The sequence below is a fragment of the Dermacentor albipictus genome, chromosome 6, assembly GCF_038994185.2.
Source record: "Dermacentor albipictus isolate Rhodes 1998 colony chromosome 6, USDA_Dalb.pri_finalv2, whole genome shotgun sequence".
NCBI classification, from domain to species: Eukaryota; Metazoa; Arthropoda; class Arachnida; order Ixodida; family Ixodidae; genus Dermacentor; species Dermacentor albipictus.
The window spans coordinates 19743182-19768304 of NC_091826.1; the positions used below are offsets into that span (position 1 = coordinate 19743182).

The following is a 25123-nucleotide window of genomic DNA, read 5'->3' on the forward strand; positions in this document are numbered from 1 at the left end:
CACACAGTCTAGATTTCCAGAGGCTATATGTATAGACCCAGTACTGTGGCGCGATGTCAGTATCCTTTCTAAGCGTCCATTGTAAAACGCCCCGAAAAGTATAGCATCTCTGAAAGTCTATGAAACAATCTATGAAATAGTGATATATGGCCACAAAAGATGAACGAAGGGATATTTTATTCCAGTTTAATCCGTGATCACATAGTGCTGCTCATCTAGGGACAAACGGCCAAAAATATGTCCATGTCAGTAGTACCTAGGCGCAGTGCCAACATTTCTCTCTTGCAACCCAGGGATGCGTATGCACATCAGGAAAACGTGGTGTATCTAGCGTTTCAGTGCCCTTGACAAAAAAGGAACACGCCCAAGTGTGAGGACGTCACCAGTTCACAACTCAAACTAATAGCTTGAAAAACGACTGGAAGAGGGGTTTTCCTTATATCTAGTCTGATGTATCTCCTTGCCAAAATGCACCTGATCTCACTTTCACCTCTTCTCGACATTACATGAGGGAGGTTTATCTTTGGGATGAGATCCCCACCTTTAAATGCGAAATTAGCATGCTGAATGCCAAATTTATTTATTAATATCTTGGAACACTGGTGCTCCAGAAGTGTTTAACAAAATAGAGTTGTCTTTGAATACCTAAAATGAACATATACCATAACCACAAAATTTAAAAAATGTGAATTAATGAACCCTTGGTAATAATGCACATGCAGACTTTACTCGTCCCCGTTAATTGTGTCCGCCAACGTGCATAAACCACCTGTGCAAGCAGTGTTTGCGTAATTACTGATGTGCACTTATCCTTGACATGACGCCAAGGCTGCAGATGTGCGGCTGAAGTGTTTGTAAGATTGCAATATAATACTGTGAAGAGTGCAGCAACAATTTGGTCGCCTTTGTCATTGTAGGGACCTGGCCAGCAGCGGAGAGGCGCACCCAGTGTTGGCGGCGCTGCTGCAAGAGGAGCATGTGTGGCGGCGGCTGTGCCTCTTCCACTTTGGGCCCCAGCTGGTGGAGCAGTGGCTGCAGCAGCCGCCAGAAAAGCTCGACGGCGCCCCCGGGTGGCAGCGCCTCTTCCACCGCCTCCGGAAGAAGCATGGCCTCCGCGAGGAGTATGCAGATAGCCTGCTACTCTGCCGCTACTGTCGATGCCTCTTCTGGAAGGTGTGTGCATTTATTTACTTATCACATACTTATTAACACATTATCACTTATTATACTTATTGTATAATTATTATACTTATTATCACATACTTATTAACATACCCTCAGGGCCAAAGGCGTTAAGAGTGGGGAGAGGGCTACAAACTATCAGAAATTAAAAAACAAAAATTGACAAGAACATGAGGAGCTGTTCCTGAACAGGTGTGATAGTCTTTGATGGCGGTTATTTGTGTAGGTAGGCGATTCCATTTTTCTGATATCCGTTGTAAGGATGACTGAGAAAAAAAGCGTCAGTTTTGCAGAAAGGAATTTCAACTTCTTGTGCATGGTTTGAGTGAGATTACACATGTTGCAGAGACAACATAAACTCGGTGTGAAGGTGAGGATGATGAAATAGGGTGTGAAAAATGCCTTAACAAAATAACTTGCAATGGCATGGCAATGGATGATAGGTCAAGGCTAGATTTCTTGGACAGTATGCTCGCTATTTTTTTAGTAGCTTGAAAGAATGAAATGAACAGAGTTATTTTTAATTGTTCTTGAGTGAATGTATTAAGGAAAAGCATTGTGCAAACTGTTCTTTACACCAGCCTTGGCAACTTGGCAAAAAAGCTACTAAATTTATAGAAATTTTAGTAATTTCAACCTCTTGACTGCAGATGATGGGTCATAATACACAATGTCTTTTGCTATATTTTTTTAACAAAGAGCACTAAAACAGCTATAACCATTGCTAGTGTAACACTTTTTAGAAAAGACGAAGAAAGGATGGCAAAAAGTGAAACAATTTTTAAAAGAAATTACTTTACATCAATTTTTCAAAATTTTTCACGCCACTTAAGCGGTTAAAAACAACTGTTCTTCTTGAGTCATAGTGAATTCTTTAGCGACTTTCTTAGTGACATAAATAGCCCGTAAATTCCTGAAGGGACTTTGCCCCAGTTCTTTGGCTCAACCCTGTATTTTTTCACTGGAGGTATATATGTGCCTTTATTTGTTGCTACTTCTAAATACATGCCGAAAAGCTTATTAGTGAGCAATCTGGGTGCACTAAAGCCATACCTAGCAACTCTCCCGAATTTTTCATAAAGTTTAGGAATTTGGTCTCGTTTCACAATTTTGTGAATGTTGCATCAAGCTCTATGAGAAATGAATTCTGTTTTTTAAAGGTTTGCTCTTTGACCTCTGAGCCTTCTGTTAGAAGTCTTGTGTTGCTGAAAGGGCTCAAAAGGTGTACTTATTTCAATACATAGTCCCTGCTGAAAGCAAAGTCAACAACAGTAAAGTTGTTAAAAAAAGGTCACCATGATCTAGACCAGGGGTTCCCAAACTTTCTGCACTTTGGGTACCCCACCTGCATTGCCAGAGTGCCACGGAATCCCCTTCATTTTCTGGCTGATATAAGTCAATATAAGCCAATATAAGTCAATATAAGCCAGCAATAAGCCTTGAACACCGCTGCTGCAATGGTATTTCTCTCTAAGACTACCGAAGTGCAGGTGTGGCAGTTTGATTGTTAAATTCAAACTCTAATGTGAAAGTACACCAAATATGGGGGGGGGGGGGGATTCGTTTTGGTCATTTGCAGAACGCCTGGGTCCGGTGTAACCCAGTTTGGGAACCCTTGATCTAGGCTGTGTTGCTTGTCAGTCTTTGCTGTTGATTGTACGCTGTATCTAGAGTCAAATCATCATTAATAAATTTCATAAAGGGTAATGACCATTTCGGAAAGAAAATGACAGGATAATGCAGTGGCTAGCAATGGTATGACTTGTCGCCCTTAAAGTTGTACCGTTAAGAGTTGGCACATTGTCCCATCGCTTTCACGCCATTTAGCTTGTTTTAGTGCTATTGCTTCACGTTTTCGTGTGCAGACCGGCCCCAATGCACAAAGTGTGAGACCGGGCTAGTTGGTATTCCATAATGATATAAGCAGCACAAAAAGAAGCGACAAGAACAGCGCTTGTCTACTTTCACGCTGGTTAAATCATTACCCAATGTACACCATTTTATAAAAAGAAGACATGTTTTCAAAAGTGCCTCATGTTACAAGGAGCTAGGTGACATGTCTTCTTGTTTGCTTCTGGAAGATCTACTGCAGACCCAGCGTTAAAACCCTTCCCAGTGTGCTAGTGCTCAATATGTTTGCATAGTGTGTGTATGTGAAGCGGATTGGGTGGTGTAGCTGTGGTATGCCAGCAGCAACAGCTGCAAGGGTGACGCATCTGGAAGTCATTACCATCATCATCATAAGACACTGCCACACCACCAAGCCTTGCCTAATGCATCTCATCAACCTTGCATTCATGCAGTCCTTTGGCCACCCCTGCCTCAACTCTTCGCGAGAGGAGGCCGCGGAGGAGGCCAACAGTGGTGCTGTGATGCCGACTAGCGCATTGCCCATGTGCATTCCCGTCACCCCTCAGGCGTTTCTCCAGTTCTTCTCGCTGTGAAAGGTGGTGGTCTGCCAGTGCCAATGTTGTTCCAGAACCAGAGCTGTTGCCGTTCCCCAGAACGGCGCTGGCAGCTGACGACTCAAGTGCTGCCACGGCGTCGGCATGTCGTTTCCCTCCTGTCCACTTTGAAAAGGCAGCCTACTCAATCTTGTTGTCTTTACATTTTTTGGCTCTTATCTTGTCAGCACTTTTGGTCAGAGTGCGTTGCATGCCAGCGGAAGGGGCATGTCAGGTTTTTTGTCAAGTTGGAAAAGGGGGTCGTTGTTGCCACGGTGCCATTCATTGGTGTTGCTGCCAGGCATCATTACCTTGTCACTATATGCAGGCTTGGAGCTAGGATTGTTCCTTTGTGTTACCCGGCACGGTGCAGTTGTTCCAGGCTGCACTGTAGTCACATATCAGTAATCGTTGTCATTCTCTCATGAAATCGCTGGCTTTAGTGCTGTGTGGCTGGTGCCTTTATGTCAGCAACACTTGCATGCATTTCTCTTTATCAGGAGGACTGTAATCTAGAATGCCATTATACTGAAAGGAAGTGCACCTTAAAATAGTGATGATTACTTTTGTCATTTAAAAATTAGAAACATGCACTATCCTGTGCATGTTTCTAATTTTGTTTCTAATAGCCATCTGGTCTTATAGACAAGGCAGTGTGCACTCGTGGCATGCATGACGTTATTAGAAAGCATGCCAAATGTCTCCCACCATTCGGAGAGCAATAGCCCCATTTTTGAAGAACTTGGTTAAATATGCTATGGAAAAATTAGTCAGTTAAGTTAGTCTGACAACTCATTCAAAATTGATGCCAGCGAGGACTGTATTTTCAGCCTGTCACTTTCGGGGATTTCACTCTCAGTGCACGTACCATTGGATAAGCCAGCATACATCCTTGGATGCTTGACCCTCGAAATGAGGCATCGTATTGGACGTTGAAGCATGTAAATGAGAATGTGTTCCTGAGCGTAACTGATCAAAAACATACACCCCGTTATTATATATATATATATAGACACACACAAACACACCCACAGTCGACTCTCGTTACAACGGACCCTGATAATCCTACAAAAAACGTCCCTAATGTCAAAAGTCCAGAATATCCAAAATGCCTCACTTCTGAAACTTTGGTCGCGATGTCTAACGACGTTATCGCAAGAAATTAGTGATGAACGTCCAAAGTAAAAAAATGAACAAAATCGCAGTTTCGCCCAGCAGGCGAAGCATCGATTGTGAGAGCAAATCAGTAGACAGCTATGTGAAGTAAGGATACTAGTTTTATCTCGCTCAATAACCGCGGAAAGTCGCTTTCAAAAAGTTGGAGTGAGTAAGTGCGGCAGCAGCAGCAAGTGAATTGACCTTCGTGCTATCTCGCTTGAACGCGAACTAAACATCGAAAGCACAGCGCACGCGAAGCTATCAGCACTGGGCGTACTTTGTCCACATCGCAGGTCGCTTTCAAGATACGGCAGCCGTGTTGTAAGCAGCAGCTGCCAGAGAAGAACCCCCCTCTTCCTTACCACCTCTGGTTCCTCGCGCGCGAATGAAGACTGTGTGTTTTATGCCCCACCTTCCTCTCTTGTGCATGCAATATTGAGATATTGAGCCGCAATCATTGGCTGACCCTCGCAAGTCAGATGTCAGCCCATGTCGACATGGCGAAAGCATGTTTTATACGCCTGACTTTGAAAAAAATTACTGCTAATTTCGTCTGCTGTAGCTGATAGTCAGTTGTAGTGTGGTCCGTTAAAAGCGAACTTCGTTGCATTAATAAAATAGGTAGAATAAACTAGGGTTGAAATATGGTCTGTTATATCCGAAAATCTGTTGTATGCGGGTTCGTTGTAGCAAGCGTAGACTGTATCTGGGTGGCTAAAGCTTGTTGCTGGGTGAGTTGGTCATATAGTTTGTTAGTTTGTTGCTGAGTTACTGGAGCCAAGGGGACACATAAAATAACGCTCAGTGTTCTCATCTACATGTCATGTATTTTAATTGCGTCAATACTTGCCAGCTCGTCTAAAGTCGAACGTCTTTATAATTAAGTGCTCGCAGCCTCCGAAATAATTTCTTATACAGGTCGCGCACCACACAGCTCATGATAGAACCGGGACAGAAATATTCCTTCAGTATTCAGGTCATGTTGTTGTACAGGTGCTCGACTCTACCTGTTTAGTATGACGGTAAACTAAAAATAATTCAATGAAACCTATAAGTTCCACTGAGACATGTCCCTGCAAGCCTACGTAACATTCCTTTAAGAAGTTGTAGTTTGTGCTATGGGTAGTGTTTCGAATGTTCGCGAGTTGTGATATCCGTACTGGTCAATAATACCCAATGGCGCCCCTACTTGAAAGTCTAGATGAGGGTCTAGGTTATAGATTTCTGAACGTTAAACAAATTTGCGTGTAGCACGGCTGCACTTTCACTGTGCAAGATCAATAATGTTTTGACGAAACGTTTCATTCCCAGAAAATTCATTGTTTAAGTCATTGCCTGCCGTGAAAAGCGAAGAGGTTCCATTAAGTGTTGAAAGTTCTATGTTTTCTTTATCCTAGTCTGTTATGGAACATGCCTGCAGCTTTTACTGGTGCATATCAAGGCTGTTACTAGAGTGAACACAGCCAAAGAAAAACACTTACATAACAAAGAATGCAACAAGATGGTTTAACATTGGATCTCGGCAGAAACGCTGGCATCTGACACCGCATGTCAGTGCTGTGGGGTAGAGGTTACGTTGGAACCTCCTCCAAGCATTGTAAAATTGGAAGCCAGTGGAATGGAATTGTGGCAATAGCGCCGCCTGATACTTGTTTCCAACTGAGCCCCTGTTATGATCACCGGTGCTTTAGAGTTTGTACATATGTATGTAGGTTGGTATATGAGCTATATTTTCTATACAGAAATCTTATTTCAGTATTTAAAAGGTATAAAAAATAATGAACTTAAAAAAAATGTATATTCATACGTTTGTCTGCAAGCTGAGAGTGTTCAGTGGAGCAAAGAAAGGAATGAACACATCAGCGCTGTGGAAAGCGAGCTGTTGAATGTTGAAGAGTTTGTGTGAAATGTAAATGTTGAGGAAACCTGCATTCCCTCCCCACCCCCCTCTTTATTTATTTTTCATTTTTTTGTCAGTTACTTCTCTTAACTCTCTACGCTCCCCTCCCAAAGGGAAAGAGTAGCTTGCGATTAAAGGCAATCCACTTCAATTTTGGTCCACTTCGCATGGTATGTTGCGGTCAAAATGGTGGTATGTAAGAACTGATGTGTAGTAACAGTAGCTGCTCAGCTGTGTGCTGGAGATTGAGCAATGTGCCCCTCAGATTTCCATTATTTGTCACACGAATGTTTGCTGTGCATATCCTGAAACAATGCTAGCGCCCAAGGAACAGCAACTGCTAGTGATGAAATCTTCCGTGCTTTAAGTGTGGCAAATGAACTGTGGTCTGTGGCGCTGGCATCTTTCCGCACACCTGTGCAATGCACTGACATAACTTCAGCCGGCACTTACAGCTAGAGCACCAGGAAAGGGAGAGCCACACAATATAGTGCTCCCTATAACAGTGTACTGGACTGTACAAACAAATGTAAGCTTGTGGGGTCATGCTAGAGGACACAGACTGTTATTGAGGCACACGAAGACACATACTTGCAAAGACCTCGCCAAGAGTCTGTGTCTTATCCACGCTTAGTATGAATCGCCAACTCTGCCATAGAAGCAGCACTCTTAACCCTTTGCGGTCATGAGCATTTATCCAATTTGTGGTCATTCCAGATTTCACACGTTCACACAAAGTGCTGTCATTCGAGGACATTTTCTGACCACCGCTGAAATGTATTCATCCTCGGCCCTAGGATCATCATCTGATTCACTGAACTTGGAGGAATTTCGCCCACAAGATGCATGTGCCGAAGACTTCATGGTTCTGTCAACGTTTCACGCCACAAATTGCGCAAAAATTTCTTCAAGAAATTTCTTCAAGAAAGGGAAAAGAAGTGCTGCCTTCATATGAAGACATCATGAAGTGCAAAACTAGTCGAAAAAGTTCCAGAACGCTAGCGCTACCAACCCAAATAACTGGCAAACATGAGCACAAAAGCATGTTGGGTGCTTTGTGACCACTGGCCAAAACCAATATTTTAACACAAAAGTGTTTTATGCAGGGCTCCACCATCAACTTCCTGTTATGGATGTGACATCGACACAAACACGTAAAATATGCTTACTTGACAGAGATGGTGCTGCCATCTGGTAGCAGTGAAGCGAAATAGTGCAGCATGACACTAACGTGCGCCAACAGTGAGCGCTTTGGGTAGACTTCGGAGACTCCAACATGGTGTAGCCTGGTCTAGGCAGTGTATGTCTTCTGCTGAAGTGCCAACGCAGTTTCCACACATTATTTCTTTTGCATCCGATTAGCCTTTGATGCCTTGTCGCCTACAGAGTGCAGCTTCAACAGGCATCAGCATTGCTTACACACCATCTACTGCTTCACTTGCGACGACACCAAAAGAACTGCTGTGGCACAGAAAGGCAATGACACCGACAGGCAAATCTCACTTCGATCTGGCAAGAGACACCGCCAGCGTGAAGCAGAACGCGTTCGCTGCAAACTTTGCCACTCGGATTCCTGAAGCTGAGGGCGTTGCAACTCAACTGGCTGCACAAGACAATGCGGAGCCAGACCAAAATGCTCGTACTTTCGCCGAAGCAACTCGGCAGCAGGACGCCGCACGCCAAGCAAACCTGCAACACGGTTTCCGACCCACAAATTGTGAGCCTTTCGCTGTAGCGGATTGTGAGTTCATGAAGCGAACGTGCCACAGCTCTGTGAAGACATGTTTCACTTTCGTGTTCTACCGATTCCTATGAAAGAGGGATCAACCAGAACTTTTTTTGCCTGGCAGGAAGGGCCCGACACATGATCACAAAGGGTTAAGTGTGAATGTGAAGAAGATTGAAAGACATTAAAATGTACTGGAAAATGCTGAAAATTTTGGCCATAACGAAACTGCCATCAACAGAATAATCACTATTGGCAAGAATTTTTTGTTTGAAAATTGCATTATTCACGGTCTGCAAGCACATGAGGCAAAATAAAGGACACTGAAATACCTGAGTGGAAGGTTGCGGAAGCTTTTAGTGTAGACATCAGAGGGAAAGCTATCATGCTCGCATATATTCAACGCTGACTAGTGAGGCAGTTCTAACAGCTGGAAAGTTGCAGGTCATGTATTTGCTACAATACCTTGCGTACATTTAAAAAAAAAAACAGTCTGAAACAGCAGGTGCCAGTTCACTGCAAAGAACTACTACATGTATGAGGACGAGAATGTACAAAACGAATTTTGTCTCTCACAATATGTTCCTTAGAGGACCCCCCTCGCCAGACAGAAAAGTTTGGTTATGCAGTCTTAAGGTTTTAAAGCACCATCCAGGAATTGTTCTGAAAAGAAAAAAATTGTTTAATAATAGCAGAGATGGAAGCAAATGAAATATTCCAGGGTGGCGGTGCGAGGCGGTCGACTTTCCCTTTCCAGCAGAGGCTCTCTAACTTTGCCTTGACCACTGTACACAAGCGACATTCCTTCCTTGCCTTCAGCCATATCAAAGCCAAAGGCTCACAAAATGTTTGTCATGGTCCATGCCTCATTTATTTTTCTTCGTCTCCCTTCATTATTATTATTATTATTTATTTTTTAAGATTGCTGCATAGTGCATTTCCTATGGCACTATTGGGCACTTTGCTATTCGTGGGGATCCCCAAACTGTTCATGTGGCTCCTGGATATTTGTACGGCACAGTGCAAAAGTGATACAGAGGCAGCTGCCTGCGATGTCGTCAATGCTAGAAGGGGGAATAGCAACTCTGAGAACTGGCGTGGGCCTTCGTTTGAATTTTTGGCTGTTTTTGCAGCGTACATTTGTGTAGTACTTGGCAGAAACAATCACCACCATGGGATCTATGCACTGTAGAGCTTCCTACAAAAATTACTAGAGGGAACTGCTGCAGCAATTCAGATAGTGCAGAAATAGGGGCTTTGCCTAATTTTCGTGTTTGTGGCTTCGTACGCTCTTGTGGCATTATTTCCCATGCTTTCTTTATCTCTCAAAGTTTTGAAGAAATCCTTTTTTTTTTCTGAATGCATGAAGACAATAAGTTTCTGCAACCATAATCATTGCAAATTGTCGCACTTATAACACAATATTTTGTCAAAAACGACGAAATTTGCAAAGTCTCAAAGCCACTTCAAGCCATTAGGCCAAAGTCATGCAAATATGCCTTCTACCCGTCATTCCCATGCTTGCTTAACCGCTGTATTTGCAGTTCCTGTAGACATATAGTGGCAGAGTTCTGTCTTGTAATTTTTATAGGAAACTCTGTGCCATGAATAATCTGTTTTGCAATGGCCAAACCTCTTTGGGGCCTTTGAGTGGTATGGTTAACTAAATGCTTGAACCACACTGGGCTAAATGCCAGTGCCTCAGTTCCACAGTGCAGTATGACATTGTTTTCTCCTGCTGGCTTCTAGCGTATGTTTTTAAGGTCCCTCTAAGGTCTTGCTGTGATTCCTCGACGGAGCATCAGAAACTAGCCGACTTTCACTTCTTCGTCGAGCTGACAGTGCAGGGTTGGCAATCTTTATTCCTAACTAGCTCCTTGTTGTGTTTTACTGTGTTGCTTTGCACATTGTTAGCAGCACCTTTATTCAACACACGTGCTGTCTCGGGATTTGTTACTTTGTGGAAGCACAGCCTTCCCTCCTTCTCACTGTAGAAGATCGCACTGAAATATTATCAAAGACAAAGGTCTAGAGCTTTTAGCCACAGGCTATAGTTTTGTTGTTTTCTTGGCACAAGAAGACAAGGGAAAGCCTTGGCATGTTTTTGCACCAAACTGTGTGTACTCAGCAGAAGCTGCTGTTGCGCCAACCTTGGCTCGTGTTTGAGCATACAAAGAAAATTGCGTTCCCGTGAATTTGACAGGAGAGACCAGTTAAGTGTAGTCCTGGCATGCTGGATACACGGAGCGCTACAAAATGTCACGAGTTCCCGAAGTGGTGCAATGTAAGGGTCACAATTTTAGAAATATGGAATTCTTACGTCATGTATCTGTGCTTGATACTAGCAGCTCGGGCATCAAGTTGGCAACTACCGTTTTTAAGTTGCGGAACTGCTTGAAATTTGTGCTGTTGTGAGACTAGTGCAGTAAATACAAGTGATTATTTTCTCGGTGTTGTAAGAGAGAGATAATTCTGGTAGATGTGTGATATACAGCAGCTGATTCGTAAGACACTGCTTTGGCTGCCTTTGTCTCCTCAGCATTTCGATCGTGCTTGACCCTCTCTCTTTGCAAATTTCTGTGCAGTGTGTGAACGTAAAGTCCGCGAACAGTGCGGCCTGATAACTCTCTCATCCCAAGTCAACTTGTACAGTTGTCTAGTCAAAGTGGCACATCCAATGTCCTTCTAATGACAACGCAACTCTTTCCCACCACATAGAAGAGCTTCCACCCAAATAAAAGTTTTTTTTTTCTTCTCTTAAGCCGGTAAAATGGAGCAGAGTGTGAAGTGTGAACAACCAAATATTATCAAGCTGGTTTCATATTTCTTAATTTAGACAGCTTTCTGTGAAAGGTACTTGTTGTTTGTCATTGAATGTGCTAAGATGAAGCGGTATGTACCCGTGTGAACAAGGAGCGGAAACTTCTTGCGCAGCTTGATCTGTAATATGACTATCTCATTTTGGTTTGATGTTAGAGGTGAATTTAGGTGAATACATATTATTTTTGTCCAACACTTTTAGATTTAGTCTTTCTTAATTTTAGTCCATATAGTTCTTATCGTATACTCAATGACTGCATATATGGCTGTCATTTTTGTTTGTACAGTGTTTACAGTTAATTATAGTTGACTAATATGCCTAGAGAATAGTTAATTACATGTTAAGGCAGCTTTTCTGCCTTTTCAGCTCTCGAGTGTGGAGTGGATATCAAAAGCAGTTTTCTACAAAAGATTGTTTTATCAAATGTGCAATTGTCTGCCGCTGTGACTGTCTGCTGAAGTGTTTTGCCTTCGAATCCGTCTTTATGCTGTGTAATCAAGTTGGATATGGTCTATACATAACTTATGTTTCTATGTGTAAAATATAAAATAATCCCGTACTGCCTTGCTGACACATGCTTGTATGTTGCCAGCTTACTAGGTGTGATGCAGTGCCTATGTGTACAGATAAACAATGCATACATTGTACAGTTTAAATCATATTTCCTCTTGGTTTCTTTTTCGGGGATACTTATATTTCTTTCTCCCAAATATATTTCTCCGAAATGTCTGTCGACCTCTAAAGTTACTTCAACAAGTCATGTATGTGATCCAAGCTGGTAAATGCATATATATGTATACTCAAAAATATATTTTGTTTTATGGTATTATATGTTTTAAAAAATAAAGCGTACATCTCTACCATCAAAGTCATCAATTCAGTGCACGTTGAGCATATTTCAGCTCCTCTGCAAACGCACAAACACAAACATCTACTCGCTTCTTTAGAATTAAGCCGCAAAAATTCAAAATGCCGGAGGAAGTGGCAATCATGCTTTGTACACAACCTCACATATGGCTCTTCTCTTAACTGATACAGTGTTCATTCCCGACAAAACGCGCATTTCGCATACAGTGAATGAATTTTTTACACTTTTCACTTCCCACTTTTCTACGTTCGTAGAAAAATGGGAAGAGCTGCATCAAGTGAGATCACGTTATGCATATACGTACGTACGTCACGGAATTTTGCTGTTTTGAAAACCGTCGCGGAGCATGGAACCACCCGCTGTTCTCTACGAAACATTCTCCGTATTCAGCGCGACCGCCCAGCCCAGGCATGTTTTGTCAGGAAACACGACGAGATGGCTTTCCAAACATCGTCGGCGAACTCTCATCAGAGAAAGTGGAAAGGGAAGGAGACCAAAGAGAGAGAGAGGAAGAGACACCGAAAAGTGCTCGCGTAAGTGTGAAATGTAAATGCTGATCGAAGCATGTGCGGTTCGTTTGGCTGCTCGCGGAAACAGTGGCATGTAGCAGCGGCGGAAGAGGGAGTTCTCCGTTCGGGGCAGCGAAAACACGTGCAGGGAGAGAGAGCTGTGTACGTGGAGAGAAAGACCGCGTCAGAACTGGAGCGAGGAGGGTGTTTCTTCTTCCTCGCCTGATGGCTAAGCTGATCGCGTGGGCGTGTGTGTGTGGGGGGGCTGGAATGGGGGCCGCGAAAGGGGGGTGCGACCACAAGCGCGCGCACTGCTGCCGGGCGAGGCGGAGGAGGCGGGCAAAAGCGGCGCCTCAGACATCTCAGACCACACGGCGCCTAACGGCACTCGTCCGAACCGCACCCCTCCTCGGCAGCCGCCGCCGCCGCCGAAATTTCCTCCTCCGTCTCTTACGTCCCACGGCTGCGCCGCTTTTCTATAGTTTGCTTTTTCTCAAACCGCCGCGTCGCCCCGTCACAGACGCAACAAGTCACAACAACTTCCACCACATTCGTGTGCGGCGCTTTTTCGGAGCGAGTCGCTCGGCGAGGGAAAGTGAATCGAAAAAAAGTTCATCTCTTCACCAGCACCCATTGTTCGTCCCAAATGCTGCAGCTTACTGCGGTGAGTGCATCATTTCTCTATCTTTCTTTCTTTCTTTTCCTCTCCCTCGGGATCCCAACCTCCCCCTCCTGATGCCTGGCGGGAGAATGTGCTTTTTGAGCCTGTCGACGCGTCGTGCTTGACGAACTGCAGCAACACCGAAACTTCAGTGAGCCACCTCTTGGGGTGTTCGATATACCGTTTTCTTCGGGAAGAAAGTGCTTGCAGATTATCCGCCGCTTCTCGATCGGTCCTCCTCTCTGGCGGCTTTGTGGGATCCATGCCGTTGTGGAAAAAAAGTATCGTGCCACGACCTTTTTGCTACTGAAATGTGTCAAATAAAGGCAATAAACTGTCTTGGCGATTACGATAAATTCTCGTCGCCGGAAGAAAACTATTTTTCGCTTGCAGGCATCATCGGAAGCACAGGTGCATAGATCGAGATGTATGGCCCGCGCGGCATTGCACGTTCCCATCTTCAGCAGTCCGGCATATGTCTTTTACAATTGAACTCCTTTAAAGCTACTTGAAAAGAAGCGAAGCCTGCTGCTATTACTCTCCAGAAATGTACTTTAAACGGTCATGTGTTTCGTGACACGATTGCGAATTTCGCGGTGTGCGAAATTCACAATCGCCTTTCAGGACGAACTTTCTGGTCTGCTCACGACGTACCATGCGTGTATAGTTATGGTTACGCGCTTGGCTTATATTGTGCAATACACGCGATGAGCAAGCTGCAGCCGCTGAAACTATAGAGGGGCGCGCAGGAAAAAAAAAAAAAAGAAGTCTATGAAGCAGGCCCACAGAGAGAAGAAACCGGTGCGCGGAGAAGCAGTGAAGAGAACAGGCCCGAGAGACATCCCGGTACTCCCACTCATATACGACTGGCCAACTTCTTCGTCTCCTATATATGGACAGTTCGCCCCCGCCGAACGGGCGCGTCCTAGCTGTGCTCGCCGAGCCCGTGCCCATTGCACGTCCGCGCGGCAACGGTGCTGTGCGACCCGCGCTGAATGGACATATCGCGTAGAACGTGGACCGCCCAGCTGATAACGCGCCCACTGGCCGCCTCGAGTGACTGCATGCGAGGCTGCGTGCGCAGGTCCACGCCCGAGCAAACCGAGTCATCATCAGTCGCGCCTGCACTCGGTGAGCTTCTGCTTGGGCCATACGAAGCGCGTTGTGTGTAAGCAGGCACGTATATACCGACCGTGGGTCTGCGCAGCCGAAAGTTGGGACTTGTATATCTTACGCAGGGCGTGATCGATCGAGTTTGACGATCGACTGCGCAGGCTAGGTTAAAATCCGCCGGAGAAATAAATGGATGCCGTAACAGCTTCTGGTCTGCTCAACAGGCGAACGCGGTTGTCGCACTGAAAGCAGCGGCCTGTGCCCTCTGTGCACCTCCCAAAACTACACGCTGGTCAAGGTTGTCGGAACCGACACTGATAACACGTTTCCACGACTTTGCTGTGGAAAAGAGATGCGGTCTGCTGAGCTGAAGTGCTGAGCGGGACACAAGCGCGACTACGGCTCCGTTTTGGAGATAAAGGGCAGCTATAGTATTCGCCGTATACTATAGCGTACGTAGTATATATATATATAAGCTACCCCGCTATTCACTCCCCGCGCCCTTCCTCCCGCTTGACGTTCTCGGCTATCTCTGGGGGATCGGGCGCTAGCTTGTATCGCTATCGGAGCTAGGAGGGAGAGAGAGGTATACTTTATCATAGTTGCGCGATTACGTCGTGCCCGCGGAATGTGTCCTCAGAATTTCGGCAGATCTTGTACGCGCCAAGACGTGCTAGCCGCCGAGGGGTGGGGGGGTGCTCGAGAGGGCGACGCCGTGGTAGTGGCAATGACTCCTACGGCAGATTATATCGCGCGCCAGCGTTATCGCGCGCACGGCCGCGCAAACGCTCGCCGAGCGGCCGAGCCAAAACGCGCAGCGTGCGCGCTTCCTTCGCGCCGCTCTCCCCTCCTTTCGAAACCTCCTTGCCAGCAGCGCCCCCCCCTCCTCTTTTTTCCCTTCTCTTCGCCTACTTATATTTCGCAATGCAGTAGTGTGCATGTATCTGTTACGCGTAACCTGACCCCTGTGGGTAAAAACTGAACAGCCTTGAGAATGCTTCTTTCATGCCACTATAGCCCAGACGTGTGCTGCAGCTCCATCTCTCACATGCTTAGCTGAGGGGGCCCCTCCATCAGCCATCACTGTTCTCATGTGGAGACCTGTGCCAAGCTTCTGGTAGAATGCATGGAAACCCAAGGGACTTTGCAGAACTGCTGACAGACAGCTGAAACAAAAACACCGGCAAGTCACCAGGAGTGAATTTTAACACCTTATCATCCGCTGCTGCAGGAACTGTGACACGCGATGTCATCCCACAAGCCATCTTTGGCAATGGCATCATCAAGACAGTGCATACATATACTCTTCATTGTCTCGTTGCTGGTCATCACATCACATGCAGGTAAGTGTGCATAGCGTCTCTTGGACGCTGTTATTGCTGCAGGCGTGTACTTGTGTTGGGCGAAAGAAGGCTGTTCTTGATCTTTCTTTTCTTTTTTTTTTAATTTTTGCTGCATTTTATGACTCCAAGTCTGTTTTCCGCAAGTGTGAGTCTATTCGCCTCATTCTCAGGCAAATCATATCTCCTGGCGCTGTTCATATGGTGCATACATGACAGTTTTTTTTGCTATGTCATGTAGCTTCTGCAGCACAATCTCCATGTTGGCATTCACAAAACCTGAAGGTCTGGTAGTCATAGCTATACATGTACCACTGTATACAAGCTGTAGGATTTCATGTGCGTTGAATTAACATAAAATGTGTTAGAGAGCACATTATCACAACTATTAATTGTTATGAGTGGTACCATTATACGTGGACTGCATCGCATGCCATTAATTGAGTGGAGGAAAACAGCGAACAATACAGTTGAACCTCGTTAAGTCACATCCACCATGAAAACACCTCCATTATATCTGATGCTCATAATAAGCATATATTGTTACATACTGATACCAGCAAAAAACTTGTATACTTACTTTGTCATATCCATGTTCATTATATTGAGGTTTGACTGTAATATGAAAAAAAAAGAAATGTTAAAGGGAAGAGAGTTCAGGAGTTGCACTTGCAGCAGTTATCTGGAATCACTTGTTGGCAAAGATGGAAGGAACTACATTAATGGAGGGCAAGTAGCTGCTACACATGAAACATTATTGAAGCTTGGATGGTTTCTCTTTTATCACGTTATATATTAGGAGAACATGGAGAACTGGACTTGGATTTCCTTAGCATTCCTTTTTTCATCCCACGCTTGCTCTCAATTAGTGGGGCATGCATTATTATTATTTCTGCTAGGCCATTTGGCGCAAGTGATGCTAAGAAACAAATAAAATAATAGTAGAAGAGTTACAAAATACTGACCAAGCCCAGTTGCCTAAAACACGATTAGCACAGCATGATCCTCTGTCCTCTATTAGAGACACAAGGTTGCCAAGTCAGCTTATGGCTTGACATTAGTGTGTGTTGTTTTATGTTTGTGTAAAAGCTTGCCAGGCAGCATGTTCTGAAACTTTGCTGAAACCAATGAGCTGAAGCTTAAAAGGCAGAACAATAACATAGAAAATTCAAGATTGCTGCACTGTAACAGCATTGTTTCAGGATGCAACTCATTCTGAAACAAGAAGCTTGATACAAGTTTATCAATGTGCAACAACTGTGCAGAGGAACTCTCAGTAATGAGGGCAAAAAAATTACATGCACCCGTATGTAAGCACTGCCAAAATTATTACCTTGCCTTATAGAACTCGGAATGTTAGAAACATTACCCGCCGTAGTCACTTAATGGCTATGGTGTTGGGCTGCTAAGCGCGAGGTCGGCCATGGCGGTCGCATTTCGATAGAGGCAAAATGCGAAAACATCCGTGTACATAGATTTAGGTGGACATTAAAAGAACCCCAGGTGGCACAAATTTCTGGAGTCCTCCACTATGGCATGCCTTGTAATCAGATCATAGTTTTGCGCTCGGATATGCATAGCTTTTTTTTTTTCCATGTACCTTTTTAGCCTCAGTCTTGCTTATTTTTAGTTCCTATAGGCCTTAGACAGTGTGTGTTCATTGACTGCATATATGGCTGTAATTTTCGTTTGTACAGTATTTACAGTGAATTCTGGGTGACTGATATGCCTACATAAAGCCTATATAATTTGCATTATAATTATAAATATAATTAATTAAGACAGCTTTGCTGCCTTTTCAGCTCTTGAGTTCACATCAGGTTCAGCTTGTTATTAGTTTTCCTTATTGAATTCAAAATCAGAAACATTGATAATTAAGTTGTGCGAGTTCAGGTGGCTGTATGGTTTAGCAGAACAATGCATCAACGCACAGTTCTTGCATGCCGGATATGTGCAAGCAAGGCACTGTTTTTCTTCTGCCACTTTCTATGTGTACTGGGTTTGTCAAGGATATAGGCTTTGTCTTCAAGGAAACTGAAGACTTTATCACAAGCAGGAAGAAGTAAAATGAAAGAACACTCGTGCATTTCATATACAATGAAGCAGGCAGTGCTTGCTGTGGCTTGTGCCGACCTTCCGCTTTTCTAGGACCACTGTCGCCAGCCTTCTCGGAGAGCCGTCTGTCCGAGAAGCTGTGTCACGAGAGGAGAGAGGCTTCATGACGGCGTCTCTAATGAAGCCTCTAATTGAATCAAATGACGCTTCCTGTGAGGAAGTGGGGCACTTCTGGAAGTGAATTGATAGCGGCAAGGGCACCATCTAGGTCGCGCTTCCCTTTGCGACTGACGAGTGCGTTTAGCGCAGCACGTACTGTGTGAGCCAACGTAGGCTGCCTGTGAGACGTCTCCCTGTGTCCTCCCTTTCCATTGCATCGCTTCGTCCTAAAAAGAAAAAAAAAGAAGAAAGAAAGCTGACCTGGAAGAGTGGAAAAAATTTGAAAGAGCGTGTGATGCAATTGAAGCCACGAAAGAAAGTTCAAGGGTGGGAACTTGGAGTTGCACTCTGTTCTTTTCTTTAAGCTGCTACAGCTCAGTCATTTATGCGCGTTACAAAAATTACAGTAGCTACCATGGCAGCAGTCTAGTTAACTCCACTTGGTTACCGCATGAACGTGATATCAAGTGCCTGAGATTCTGACTGGGAGCATTCTTACTTTAGAAAATAAAATCTGAATTAATAAATTTAAACATGATCTGGCTTGAATAACTTTCTTCTGGTCTAAGCATGTGGAATTTATTTTCTTTTTATATCAGGAAAATGAGCTCTGCTTAAAAAATTTGAGAAATGCATGCGAAATAGTTTACCACTAGCCTATGTGGCTAGTACCTCGTCCAATACAGAAAATACATATGCAGGTCAATCACTTACATATTTGCTCAATGAGTAAAAACATTGTTTACATGAGCAAGTCCTAATTTACTAAGGAAGTGTTATTACATTTGACTGTACAAGAGAAGCACTTATATATTAGGTCAATGTTTTGCATTACTTTTATTTCCACAAGCACAGTGTACCAACTTATAGCTCCAAAGAACTCCAGTCATATGGCAGGGGCAGTTGAAAAACAGTGGCTGTTAAAGACCTTGAATGGTTACGAAGGAGTTGTCCATGGCTTGCAAAACATGACCACCAACTTTAACAAGCGTCACAAATGAGGCCATTAGTGAAATTGGCATCAGTATGTTCAGTCAACTACAAAAGTTTACGGACCATAGGGTCTCATAAAACCTTGAATTTCCGAGCAGCCAAAAAAAATAGTCAGTAAAACCATAAATCACTGTTGTTTGCATTTACTAGCAGCGTCTGGAAATGTAAACACCAGACTCCATTGTGAGGCTGCAGATAAATTAAGCTTTTTCTCAGATTCCGTGGTCCATAAAGTTTTGTGGCCGACTGTACATGAATTGAAATTTTGTGACTAAATGCCTCGAACAGTCGATGCATTATGACTGTGCACATGTTATGCTGCTACAGCTGTATCTCTGCACATCTTTCTGCAATAAATGCATCAGGAGTAGTATGCATTGCTTTATACCAGTGTTCCTAACTTCATGTTTGGATAGTTTCAGCAGATTGCAGCTCAAAACATTTTATTTTCAACAAAATATTGCTGAATGATGATGATGGTGATTTGCTTAGAAACATTTTGATGTGTTAATTGTTACTAGACATATTCCTTATTATTTTTTAAGCTATTGCTTTAAATTGTGTCCTCTGGTGACAAGTTAGAGGTCAGAGTGTAAAAAAGCAAAACAACTTGCGATTTTGTAAAACGGCGTAGAAAAGACATTTTTATGCAATCAGATGGCTCACTAATATGATCTTTTGTATCTCCTTAGACATAGCGACTAATAGAGGTATGCATCTACCTGTTGGTAAAAAAATGGGGGTGAGGCACAGTACTCAGTGAATGCTTTTGATGAATTTTACCAGGGCAATTTACTGGCTATCTACATCACTCAAAGAAGGCGAAGCAGTTGTTACGGTGATTGAAAGTTGGCTAAATTTTGCAAATTTCTTGCTAAGTTACCAACGCTGCTTCATGCCCTCTTCAAACATCTTCGCTAGCTTAGCATGTCTGCCAAGCAGCCTTTCTAGGCTGTAACGCGATACAGCCCTGCTCGCTCCCCAAGTCTGCTGACTGGCCTTTTTTCTTCACATTTTTTTATCAGCCACCGATAGTCTTAAGTTTCACCTCTGCTGCAATGCAATGGCAGCCTGGTGTGCTACGAGACAGCACTTGAACAGAGATGTGATCTTTTCAATTTTTTTTTTATATGTATGTCTATTTCTCTTTTATTTTTTCTTGTACGCAAGCTCTTGAACAGACACATAGACATGTTGCGAGAGAGTGATTCAAGAACCATGCAACCATGACCTTGTCCTGTGTCTGCCCTTGGGGTCATCTCATTTTAGCATGTGTGTGAGGCTGTAAGACTGCATCACTCGTCACTGCTGTATAGAGCATACATCTTTAGTGACTGAATCATTGAAGACAGATTGAGGCAAGCTCAATCTGTAGCGATTTTAACACTGCCAGTATCGGTCATGCACATATGCGTCTGAAGGCCTTGGAAAGTCTGGTGACCAGCATTTTAATTCTGACGACTTCAAACAATTTTTCACTTATTGCTGCTTTGGTCTTGCTTAAACTGCATAGTAAGACTGCATCGGTTCATATTACTCAAGAAAACCTTTGACGTCATGCTTGTCTTGTCCAGACTTTGCTGATAGGCTTTGAAAACACTCTGTGCTTCTCCAATGGCAAAGTGCACATGCAACAGTGCGCTCTTTTTCTTTTCTTTAATTCTGGAGGGACCAAGCAAGCAAATATAAGTGTTTTGGTGAACCATACAGACAGGAGAATGCAATCCTGGTGCAAAAATTTGGGCAAAGTGAAGCAGCAGTAATCACAAAATTTCCTTTTAAGTTGCTAGAATAAAAACATTGGTCACCGCATTTCAAACACTTAAAAATGGAAGAATTGAATGGAACCTTGTGTTTGTACTCCTTAATTTTCCGTACTTTTGCTTTCAGTAGTGTTTATAGAAACATTGCTCCAGCCTCCAGATGAGTGCAAGAGGCAATCACTATACAGTCATAACTTGTAACAATGAAGTCACGTCAGACAAGAAATTATCTCCGTTATATCCAATATTCACTAGAAGTATATAGGGTAGAAAGTTGGGCTAGTTCATGGTTCATGACTATATATGTACAGTGCTCACAATTTCAAACGTGAACAAAGTTGAAACTGCTACATTGCTTTATTTTATTTCCAGTTTTACCTGTACTTGTAACAGTGGCTTAATTCAGGCTCCCAAACTTGCACTCGGGACGACTCCATGCTTAGGAACTGGCTACAGAGCGATTGCACGTCGCACTTACATGTGTAATCTCTTGTAAAAGGCATTCATTGCTGTTTGCATTTCAGTTTATGAGCACTGTACAGCACAATGAACACAAACATAGGAGCTTTTTTTTTTTTAATCATATATGTTCAAGGTCAGCGCTGTGTCAGAGTACTCCTCTCCCTCTTGTCTTCCTTGCAGTGTACCTATAGGTATACATTCATTATGCACTGATATTGTTGGAAAAGCTTTGAGATTTACTTAGTTGGATTCGGTAATTTGCTATATTTGTGTTCAATATATTTATGTTCTACTGTATTTGTTTCTGCGTTGCCAACCTCAGTGTAGCCTCAGCAGCAGCACCCAAGCCATGCCCAGGCCTGTCATGCAGGGCAGGGTGGGGTTCGACTGCTATTTTACACTCATTCCAAGAAATGTTCATTAGTGACTTGGAGAAATAGCTATGCCACAGTGCACCGGCCATTTTCTCTAAACTGTGCTGCAGTGTAGCCGAGACTTCTCGTAATACATTTTCTTGCAGGGTACCTTAGTTACCTGTTCACAATGTGAATTGCTTGCTATTTGACTTGCTGCCCTTTGCCTTACATTTGCAGTCTATTAGTGTGCTTCTGGATTGATAACACTGGCATATCAGAACAGTGGGCTAGTGTGACTTAGTTCACATTATCCACTACTTTTTCCAGAGAGAACGAGGTCTGACGAGCGCCACGCGCAATACACTCGGCAGTACACAGGTGAGAAATGGCATGCCCTTCTTCTTTCAGCCTCGAACTAAGGCCGACACATGAGCTGCAGCTAACGAAGAATAAATAACTTTAAAAAAAGCTAAATCAAAGGTCTATGAAACATGAGCTCACAGTTATTCTGTGTGATTTATAGTTACTTATGCAATGCCTAAATTCTGTGACCTTAATATTCAATGGTAATTTACATTTAAAAGTTGACCTTGGTCATGACCTTATTATGTGCATTGCCCAAAATTTTGTAGCTTTAGTATACACTGGTAATTTACATTCAAAATTGACCTTGGCGATTTTCTAAGTGCTATTGGCATGTGCAAATTAGTGAGTTATGGATACTATCTAGCTTCTTACTGTTCCTTCTTTTATTATGCACATTTGAATACTTAACAGTGTTAGCTTTCATTGGTGCTGTATTTATTGCGTTGCGCATTAACCAAATCCTAGCATGCTGTGTGCGGTGGGTACCTAAATAAGGGTGGTGGGCTCTTTATGCTTTCGGAAGCACAACATCTCGAGCTGTGGTGCTGGCATACTGCTTTATTGACCTCAGTTAGCTCGCTGATGCAAGACATTCTAAAGCATGCCCCAGTCAACTCCAGCTTTCGTATTCAAGACACTGCACTGGTGAGTGCTTCAAATTAAAGAAAAAGGCTTGACATAACCATAAATGGATGTCACATTATTAAAAGAGTCCAGTAGGAATGACTTCAGTTTGATTTCCATGAACTTTCCAAAATCTGCATAATTGCCCAAAGGCACATTTAAAATCGTGCTAACATGCAGATTGAAGACATTGTGCTTAATTTTTTATTTTACATGTTTGAAGAGCTTAGCTTGAGCTTGGGTTTACTGTGGCATGGAATTTGAACACCGCACAGTACTGTTTGCATCTTTTGTGCTTTTCTCCTTTTGGTGACTAGTAGTACCGCTCAACTCATGGAAAACGCTGTGCTCTATTTCCTGCCCTAATATTGCTGTTAATTGTCTCTGTGGACCTTCATGTGGTGTTGGGACAACATCATCACTGATACTTTTGGTACATAATGAAGCCAACCAGAATTGCACCGCTGTTACACTTTAACCCATTCTATCTGCAGCGGGCTTACGGTGTAGGGAGCTTGTCACGCAGCTTCTGATTGCTTGTCTCGCCAGCGCATTCAAGGCAAGTCCAACCTGACCACGCTCTGACCCTTTAACATTACCACAGCAAATTTTGTAGTTTTGTTAATCTCAAAACTCTACCCATGCTGTGACAGAGTCAGATGAAGATGACTGGGACAGTGTTCAGCAACAAAGGGTTGTGGAAGACACTCTAGATTTGGCTCAGCCCTCAGGACAGCACCATGTTGGAGGCACTGGAGGCGACACCAGACACACATCGGAAGTTGAAGTGCAGAAAGTATTCGAAGAGCGCAAACCAGGATCACATAACTTCACTGCTCATCGTTACCGGCAGACACCCGAGGAATCTGAAGAGGAGGACACGGATCAATCACGCACAAACTACACCCGTCGAGTGTACACTGTATCTGCATCAGGTGCCAGGGGACAAATCAGCAGAACTGATTCTGGTAGTAGGCACCGGACAGAAGAGGACCGATCAGGAGGCCGTCGGGGCTCAGCACACTCTGATGTGTGGTCCAGGAGAACAAGCACAGATAAACCAGACGATGCAGATGGCAGCAGGCCCACTTATATCAGGCGCACTGAGTCAACAACACGACACCGATGGTCAAGCCGTGGTGGCAGTGAGGATGATACAAGTTCGTTGTTGCAGTCCAGGCGGTACGGTTCTGCAGAAACTTTATCCGGCAGGCACCGATGGTCGGCAACCACTGAGCAGCCAACACGTGAGACTACTTCGGTGTATGAGGCTCGGCGGGCATCAGTTGACCGGGTGACCTCACAGCAAAGGTGGTCTGGTCAGTACACCACAGAGAGGCCAGAGCGTCCCACCTACACGCACCATCGGTCCTCTACTGATCGCCCCTCAAGCAGACGGACCTGGTCAAGCCACTTGGCCACTGAAAGGACGAGTTGGTCGGCGAGTGGAGTCAGCTCTACAACCACTGATACTCCTGAGGAGGACAAGAGCGGATCCACTTATGTTCGACAGCAGTACCATTCGATCACAGCAGGAAGTCACCATGGCACGAGTGATCGTCCAGAAACTTCCTCGGAAGCTCCACGCCGTGAACACTGGGGTGCGGGCAGTCGACACCGAGTTGAAGCAACTGGCTATGACCGGGAAAGTGATCGCGATGGGTCAAGAAGATGGTCATCACAGCGGGGAACAAGCGCAGAGGATACTGTGTCCCGAGGACAAGAAGAGAGACGGTGGAACTGGCGTGGCTACACAGCACGTTTTGGTGAGCATGGAAACGCAACACACCGTGTAGATGTCGGTTCACGTACACGGTTTCAGCCCACAGTTATCAGTCCGCCAAGTCGTGCTGAATATGATGGAACCTCGGTGCACCAAAGGCATCGTGTGACAGCCTGGCGCAACACTACCATTGTCCGTGGGGAGCCGACACACTGGTCTGAGGATACGCAGAGGCGATACGGCGGCCACGATGACGTCAGGAGAGGACAAGGCGAAGACACAACGTACACGAGAACATCGTACACAAGGCGTATCAATGGAACTATATATTACGGTGGAGGGCAGCATTCATCACGTTGGATGTACGGGAGAGATAATGTAACAAGTGGCGGCTCAGTGACATATGGATCTAGTCGTGCCAGTGGAACATATGGTGGTGTGGAAGGGCAGACCGAGCCGCCTTATGTCCGACCACAACCCACGGAGACGCATAGAGTCACTGGAGGTGTGGATGACATCGAAGACGACAGGCATCCATTGACTGGTAAAAACGAAACCTTTGAACAGTTTGGGATTACGCTAACCTGGTGGAAGGTATAACCAGCCTTTTATGAGAACAACATGTCCACTAACACACTACATTTTTTTGCTTTGTATTGTGACGTATGTGAATTAAGACTGTGTAAACTGAATCTGGCCAAAAGGCCTAAAGCTGAGCTACATATGGCCATTCAGTCAAGAGAATGTTAATCATTTATTGTTGCTGTCCAGGGTCTGAAACAGATTCAGTTTTGTGTGCATGATAGCTTGTGTATCCGATACACGTGTTTGGTAGTTTATGCACAGGACTAATGCTATGAATATGCATGATCTTTTGTTTTCATGCAACAAAAAAGGTTC

General features: G+C 44.2%; 2 protein-coding genes and 1 long non-coding RNA gene across 8 annotated transcripts in view; 2 read left to right on the forward strand and 1 right to left on the reverse strand.

The window, feature by feature from the left end:
- Positions 1-12091, forward strand: part of LOC135921027 (F-box only protein 25) — a 29617-nt gene extending 17526 nt beyond the window's left edge. Inside the window, exons 6-7 of the mRNA XM_065455330.1 lie at positions 918-1173; positions 3486-12091. Of these exons, the coding sequence (XP_065311402.1) occupies positions 918-1173; positions 3486-3626 (397 nt within the window). The 3' untranslated portion in view covers positions 3627-12091. The remainder of the gene's footprint in view (positions 1-917; positions 1174-3485) is intronic.
- The window catches only part of LOC135921028 (uncharacterized), an 88048-nt gene that overhangs the window by 11850 nt on the left and 51075 nt on the right, over positions 1-25123 (reverse strand). Inside the window, exons 4-6 of one of the 4 annotated variants that reach the window (XR_010570413.1) lie at positions 18094-18163; positions 16303-16337; positions 1030-1166 (exon numbers count right to left, since the gene is read on the reverse strand). This is a non-coding gene — a long non-coding RNA (uncharacterized lncRNA). Of the gene's footprint in view, positions 1-1029; positions 1167-16302; positions 16338-17781; positions 18009-18093; positions 18164-25123 lie in introns of those variants that run through there. The other 3 variants (XR_010570415.1, XR_010570416.1, XR_010570414.1) reach the window with 3 other exon arrangements.
- The window catches only part of LanB1 (laminin subunit beta-1), a 60876-nt gene continuing 48703 nt past the window's right edge, over positions 12951-25123 (forward strand). The window contains exons 1-4 of one of the 3 annotated variants that reach the window (XM_065455326.1): positions 12951-13272; positions 15614-15725; positions 21838-21888; positions 23154-24767. In XM_065455326.1, the coding sequence (XP_065311398.1) occupies positions 15629-15725; positions 21838-21888; positions 23154-24767 (1762 nt within the window). In that variant the 5' untranslated portion in view covers positions 12951-13272; positions 15614-15628. Of the gene's footprint in view, positions 13273-14040; positions 14401-15613; positions 15726-21837; positions 21889-23153; positions 24768-25123 lie in introns of those variants that run through there. The other 2 variants (XM_065455327.1, XM_065455328.2) reach the window with 2 other exon arrangements.